Raw genomic sequence first — 7,296 nt, 5'->3', positions numbered from 1 at the left:
ATTTTAAAACAACTAAACCCGCTTAATTTATTTCTCTTGCAGATATCATCGAACGAAGCGCAGCAACAACACAATCGAACAAGACAAATATATAAATAATTAAATAAATATATAAATAATTAAATAAACAATAAATAATAAATATATAATAATAAATAATAATAAATAAATAATAAAGATTAATTATTTTAGTTTTTAAGTTTGTAGTCTGCTGTCTTCAATCAATCGCCGCAATTGCGGCGACCTGCAGAAAAATAAAAATAAAATAAATAAAATAAATAAAATAAATAAATAAAATAAAATAATAAAAGTAGAGCAAATAAACAAAAATAAACAACTAGTAAGTGCCTGAAATGAATAAACAAAAACAAACAGCAAATAAACGCATTAATGAATACGTAGAAGCAGCAGCAAACAAATAATAAAAATAAATTAATGCAGCTAAATATATTATTTATTGTCTCACCAATGCAAATGTCTTTGGGTGCTTCACAGAAAAAGAAAGATAAAAAACATTAGGAGGTTTCGCAGCAGCAAATCGACGCGACAGCCATTTGCTTCTCTTTGCATCTATTTTTATATGATATTCAACCGTCTGCTGCTGCTGCTGCTGCTGCTGTTTCTGCTGCTGCTGCTGCTGCTGCTGCTGTGGGGCGGTCTCTATACACCAGGGGGGTTCCGTGTGGGGTTTGGCTTTGGGGTGTATGTTCACCTCGCCTTCTCTAAAAGTTTTGAATGAATAGGTTGAAAGCAAACAAAAATGCTGCAGCAGGCTGTATTAGATTTACTTTTTATAAGAAGAGCGACGCGAGGCAAAACAAAGAAATGAATAAACAGCAAAACAGCTTAAAACTCCTACTGCGCAGAACCAACTGCCGCGCTGCCTATAACCCCCCTCCTGCTGCTGCTGCTGCTGCTGCTGCTGCTGCTGCTGCATGCTGTAAGCAGCTTCGAATGGAAGCCACTCCCGAACGCGTCGAGGTGAGCTGTGGGGTAACACCACCGCCACCTGAAGGCAGCAGCAAATAATGAAGTGTATTTGAAGTTTATTTTATTATAATGCTGCTGAATGCAAAACAAACAAAAACTAAAAACAAACAAAAGGATGATAGCTCACAGTCGTCGCAGTCAATAACTCCACCAACCCAACCAGCAACTCCGGGCTGACGTTGCTGTTGCTGCTGTTGCTGCTGCTGCTGCTGTTGCTGTTGTTGTTGCTGCTGCTGGTGCTGTGTGCAGTGAACACGACTTGGTCGCATGTGCCTGCATTTCCTTCTGCTGCAATTCGAGCATCAGCAGTTGTTTGTGCAGCAGCAGCAGCAGCAGCAGCTGCTGCTGCTGCTGCTGCTGCAGGTTGGAGCCGTATAAGCAGCTGTTCGTCTGCTTCGAGAGGCGTTTGTTCGCAAGCTGAAAGACAGCAGACTTTTAAAATAACAGGCAATGAACAATCTCTGCAGAAAAGTGTATATACATTGCTGCTGTTAAGACCGTGAGCAGCAGCAGAGCGGCAGCTATTGAAGTACTTGAGCAGAAACAAAAGAAAAAATAAATTTTTCGTCTGCATCTGCAAAGCAGTTATTTCTTCGCAGCTGTGATGAGACAGCCAGAACGAAATAAATACAATTAAATTCAATTGAGTTATTTGAATAAAATAAAAACCCAAAAGAAAGTAATAATAATAGTAATAATAATAAAACAAAAATGAAATGAACGAAAGAACTAATCGCGGTTTCCTTCTTGAGGTGTACATACACCTCAACTGCAGAAATAAATAATTAAATAAACAATTCTTTCATCATTTCCTTAAACATCAAGTATTTATTATTTTTAATTTAATAACAAATAAATAAAACATAGATTGGGAACCGAAGAAAGATAAAAATAAACGCCTTCAGCAGTTTTGCATTTGCATGAAATCTCGAAACGAAAATCACAAAGAAGTAAATAAATACCTAAGCACTAAAAATAAATAAATATATTTAAACATATATATACATATATATATATATATATACTCGAACATATATCTATATATATATATAAATTTATTTTTATATAAATATTTCTACGTATGTCTCTCTATGCGTCAATTAGCAGCCGCCGTTGTCGATGTTTTTTTAGTTTATTTGTTTATTTGTTTGTTTGTTTATTTTTTAGTTTATTTATTATTTGTTTATTCGTTTGTTCGTTTGTTTAATTGTTTGTTTGTTTGTTTATTTGTTTGTTCATTTGTTCATTTATTTGTTTATTTGTTTATTTATCTGTTTGTTTGTTTCTCTGCTGCAATTCTGCGGTGTATACGCACCTCCAGGTCTCACTCTGCCTTTCTCAAGCGTTTGCTTCTCATTTAAAATATTGCAATTCTTTTAGAAGCTGCTGTCCTTCGCTTTAAATGCTGCGAAGTAAATCGCTAAGAAAGGAATAGAGTATCAGGAGCACTTGTATGTCTGTATACTAATATATATATATATAATATATATATTAGTATATTTGTTTAAGAGCGTAGTTATATATATAAAAAATATTCTTTAATATTCTGCGATAATACATGAAAATGCACACAACGCATTGTTACATTCAAACTGCTCTTCGCATGCCGCAGCTGCTGCAGCAGCTGCAGCCACTGCTGCTGCAGCTGCTGCTGCCGTAGCTGCTGCTTCAGAAGTGCAGCAGACCTCGAGCTCTGCAGCAGCAGCTGCTGCTTCTGCTGCTGCTGCGAAGGGCAACAAAGCAACAGCATAATTTCTGTTCAGTGCTGCTTCGCCTTCGTCTCTCCCTTAGCAGCAGCAGCAGCAGCAGGAGCAGCAGCAGCGGCAGCGTTTGCTGCTGGTTTTTGTTTGCTGCACTCCTCTAGCAAGATAGTCTTTGCTACTGCAACTCTCTTTTGCAAGTAAGGAGAGCCTACGAAGCCCTCTGACGGGGCGTTGATTTGATGAAGACGTGTAAATCTTTTGAGTATTTCTTCGCTCTTTAACTCACCACCGCCGAAGCCTAATATCTTTCTTGCTTCATCTGCACTCATACGCGGCCGCAGAGATAAACCTCCTGCTGCTGCTGCACTGCCGCAACCAACTCTTCTTCCTGCTGCTCCTCCTGCTGCTGAAGCAGCACCTTGCCGCGCTGCATCCTTGTACGCCTGAGACGCAGACACAGAACACATGCAAATATATACTATATATATTTATTTATTCATTTATACATTATCTGCAGTTTGCATCAGCTACAACACATGCAGCGCATAAATAGCAGCAATAGCAGCAACAACAGCAGCAAAAACAGCAGCAACAACAGCAACAATAACAGCAACAACAGCAGCAACAACAACAGCAGCAACAGGAGCAGCAGGAAACGTAGCCCACCTGCAGCACCGCTCGGCCGAGAGAGGCCCCTGCAACTGCGACGAATTGAACGACGATTCGTCCTAAGGGGCCAATCGCCATTGCCCAGCAGCAGAAGTCAGCAGAGAAGGCGGCCGCGCGGTGTATGCATCTCTTCTTAATTGAAACGCAGCTGCTGTTGTGAGGGTGGGTTGAGGGTGGAAGAGAGGGAAAGCGCGGAGTAATTCGATGATCTCTTGGACAGAAATACAATAAAATACACTTAAAAAACAAATTTATATTTATTTAATCGCAAAAATAAACAGAAGAATCAAGATCGCTGTAATGCAAGACAACAACGGCGACGAAGAATAAACGCAAGGGAGATGGCGGCAGCACCTGCTGGTTTAAACTGTTGGCTTTATCTTTCTGATCTTTCGAAATACGAACAATAAACACAATAATTAATAATTAAATACAAAGGAAAAAAGAAAAGAATGCAGCGTTACTGCGCGTAAGCTTCTGCTGGAAGCCGAGGCGACTGCGGTGGCGAAGGTCAGGGAAAAGGGCGAAGAAGATGAAGGAAATGAAGAATTAAATCATGAAACTAATTTATTTTAACCATTTAATTTACTTTTAGATTTCTTTGCACCGAAAGAAATTACACAAAGTGTAAGCCCAGCCCCGCAGCGCTGAAAGTTGAATGATAGACGCATTATGTATGTACGGTAGAGGAGGCGGCGGCTTCTTTGCAGCAAATGCCGAGGAATATTCATTAAAAATGCTGTTTAGAACGAAAATAATGCGTTCAATCAAAGAATAAACTCATTTAATCTCTGTGCACACCTTTTTACCTATCCATAACAAGCACAGCCAGCCAGACAGCTGCTGAGGAGTTGTACCGCTGCAGCAGCAGCAGCAGCAGCAGCTGCAGCAGCAGCAGCAGCAGCTCTCCTCTACTACTGCAGCATCTTCCCCCTCTATAGACTCATCACCGCACCTCCCCAACTCCTCCTACTCAGCGGCTGGCTCTGCGTCATCCAGCTGCTGCTGCTGTTGCTGCTGCTGCTCCAGCTGCTGCTGCTGCAGCTTGAGAGACATTCCTTCATTCAGCTGCCTGTACACCACAATTGAAAACGCCTTCCATTAATACAAGTAAGCGCTGCAGCAACACCAAACGCTGCAGACACGCACACACAAAACAGCAGATATATTAATATCTCTAAAACAACTTTAATATTTTTATTTATTATTAAATATAAATGAAATGCATGCGCAGATCTATTTCTAATGAATAAATATGCTGCTAGCAGAATATTGTATTTTTAAACTTTTTCTTAATTAAACGACCCATACACCGCAACCCGTTACGTGGAGTACACACATCAGCAACAGCAGCAACAGCAACAGCAGCAGCAGCAGCAACAGCCGCCGCAACATCAGCAGAGCAGAACAGCAGCCGCAGTATAACCCTTTCAGCAACTGCAACATCAGCAGCAACAGCAGCAGCAGCAACAGCAGCAGCAGCAGCAGCAACAGCAGCAGCAGCAGCAGCAGCATTATCCCGTTGTTGCTGCCTACCCTTAATCAGGAGGCCTCTATATTTTCTTGATATGCATGCAGCATCTTGTGCATATATTTGTTTATTTTGTGTTTATTTCAGGTTGTTTTCTCTTCCTGTTCTCTGTATATTGATTTATCTTTCTTCTCTCTCTCCCTCTACACATTGAAAATGGATTCAAGAGAAGCAGCAGCAGCAGCAGCAGCAGGAGCAGCAGCAGCAGCAGCAGCAAGGAGAGAGGGGAATAGATCTGGCTGCGGCTGTTTAGGGCCTGAAGGCGAAGCTTTAGGAGCGCTGCTGCACGCCTGCCCGCATCAACCTTTGCATTATTCTTATGCTTCTTCTTCTTCTTCTGCTGCTGCTGCTGCTGCTGCTACTGCTGCTGCTGCTGCTGCTGGGTTCCCTGGTCTTCCTTTAACAGAAACTGCAGCAGCACAGCTGCAGCTAGAAGAAGATTGTCTTTCGTGCTTCAAGCAGCACTTCCCAGCTCTAGCGCAGCACCCCGCTCTCCTCCATTCACACCAGCAGCAGCAGCAACAGCAGCAACAGCAGCAGCAGCAGCAGCAGCAGCAGCAGGAGCAGCAGCAGCAAGAGCAGGAAGATGAAGAAGATATGCCTATAGAAGATCTTGAGTTTCTGTGGAGGCGGGCATCATCTCAGGTGTATCTGCAGCGTAACGAACATATATTATTTTTAAATAAACATCTTCATACACCGTTTTCAAGCACTATGATAGAATTAAATGCTTCAAAGCCCTGGTTAGTCTACTGGATCGTTCACAGCCTTCAACTCCTCAACGCTCTCCCTCTGCAAGACTATAGAGAAAGGTATTATTATTATTATTATTATTAATTTATTATCTTTATTTTTATTATTGTTATTGTTTTATTATTATTATTGTTGTTGTTGTTGTTTTATTATTATTTTTACTATTTTTATTGTTTATTATTATTATTTTAGTATTATTGTTTCTTATTATTAGTGTTGTTATTATTGTTGTTATTTATTGTTGTTATTTATTATTATTATTATTATTTTATTATTATTTATTATTATTATTACTATTACTATTACTATTATTGTTAATATTATTATTTATTAATTATTGTTTATTATTTTCGTCATTTTTTATTTGCTCATGTTGCCGTTTTTATTTATTTATTTGTTTTTGTTTTGTTCTTACATATTCTTCATTATCCTTTGTTTATCTTTTATTTGCATCTATCTGTTTATTTTTATTTGTTTATTTTTTATTTGTTTGTTGTAAATTATTTATTTAATTATTATTATATTTTAATATAATAATACTTTGTTAATGCTAATAATAATACTTTGATTATTACTACAACAATAACCAAACAATTACAATAAATAAATAATAAACTGTCTGTTGTTTGTTTTCTGATGAGCAGAGTTTTATATACTTTATATATATATATATATTATCTATATATATATATTATCTATATATATATATATATTTATCTATGTATATATGTATAAATATATAAATATATATATTTATACGAATCTCTATATACATGCATATACATATATAGAAGTATGTGTATATAAATGAAGACTACGAAGATAAAAGTTTGATAAATAATAAAAAGGCTGTGCATTGTTTGTTTATTTAATCTTCAGAATATTATATACATTAGATCTATGCTGGGATGATAAAGGAGGCGGTGCCTGGGGCGGAGGATATAAACAACAGGCGCACCTTGCATGCACTTATGCAGCAGCAGCTTGCTTAGCAGAAATGCGATTATTAGAGCGCTGGTGTACGATAAACAAAGACAAAAGAATGCAGCTTTATCGTACACTCAAAGCGCTTAAGAGCCCCTGTGGAGGCTTCAGGCTTCATAGAGACGGTGAAGTTGATATGAGGTAAATAAATAAATATATTAATATTAATATTAATATTAATAAATAAATCAATGTATAAATAAATATATTTTATTTGGTTTTGTTTTTTCTCGTTTTGTTTTGTTCTAGGGGTTGGTTATTGTCGGGGTTTATCGCTTCCTAATTATTTTTTATGATGATGCTGCTGCTGTTTCTGCTGTTGCTGCTGTTGCTGCTGCTGTTGTTGCTGCAATCCCTGCTGCTGCTGTTATCGCTGCTGCACCATCTGCTGCTGCTGTTAGTGCTGCGGCTGTTAGTGGTGCTGCTGCTATATATATAATTTGTTTGTCTTTGTGTATTGGTTTATAGAGGAAGTTTTGTGTTAGTGTTTTGGAGTGTACGTACACCTCAGAGGGGCTTACTGCGCAATAGCTGTTGCTTCTTTATTTAATATTTTAACTGAAGATTTAAAACATAATTTAACTAATTATGTAGCTTCCTGCCAAACGTATGAAGGCGGCATTGCTGGTGAAGCAGACTGTGAAGCACACGGAGGCTATTCTTACT

At 38.3% G+C, this 7,296-nt stretch overlaps 2 protein-coding genes across 2 annotated transcripts in view; one reads left to right on the top strand and one right to left on the bottom strand.

The window, feature by feature from the left end:
* Window positions 1-217: 217 nt before the first annotated feature.
* Window positions 218-3,440, bottom strand: EAH_00051300 (mitochondria-associated granulocyte macrophage CSF signaling molecule, putative; the record flags this gene model as incomplete). Its single annotated transcript, XM_013394186.1, has 5 exons — window positions 218-244; window positions 860-1,009; window positions 1,118-1,407; window positions 2,980-3,136; window positions 3,360-3,440. The coding sequence occupies 5 exons, from the start codon at window positions 3,438-3,440 to the stop codon at window positions 218-220; spliced, it is 705 nt and encodes a 234-aa protein (XP_013249640.1).
* Window positions 3,441-5,049: 1,609 nt separating this feature from the next.
* The window catches only part of EAH_00051290 (protein farnesyltranstransferase beta subunit, putative), a gene marked incomplete at both ends in the record, with an annotated part of 3,336 nt that continues 1,089 nt past the window's right edge, over window positions 5,050-7,296 (top strand). The window contains 3 exons of the mRNA XM_013394185.1: window positions 5,050-5,630; window positions 6,526-6,771; window positions 7,142-7,296. The exon at window positions 7,142-7,296 is cut by the window's right edge and continues 3 nt beyond it. Coding sequence (XP_013249639.1) covers window positions 5,050-5,630; window positions 6,526-6,771; window positions 7,142-7,296 — 982 coding nt within the window. The remainder of the gene's footprint in view (window positions 5,631-6,525; window positions 6,772-7,141) is intronic.

This window comes from Eimeria acervulina, genomic scaffold (genome assembly GCF_000499425.1).
Source record: "Eimeria acervulina Houghton genomic scaffold, Eah_scaff880, whole genome shotgun sequence".
Classification (NCBI taxonomy): domain Eukaryota; phylum Apicomplexa; class Conoidasida; order Eucoccidiorida; family Eimeriidae; genus Eimeria; species Eimeria acervulina.
This window is presented reverse-complemented; position numbering and strand designations above follow the sequence as displayed.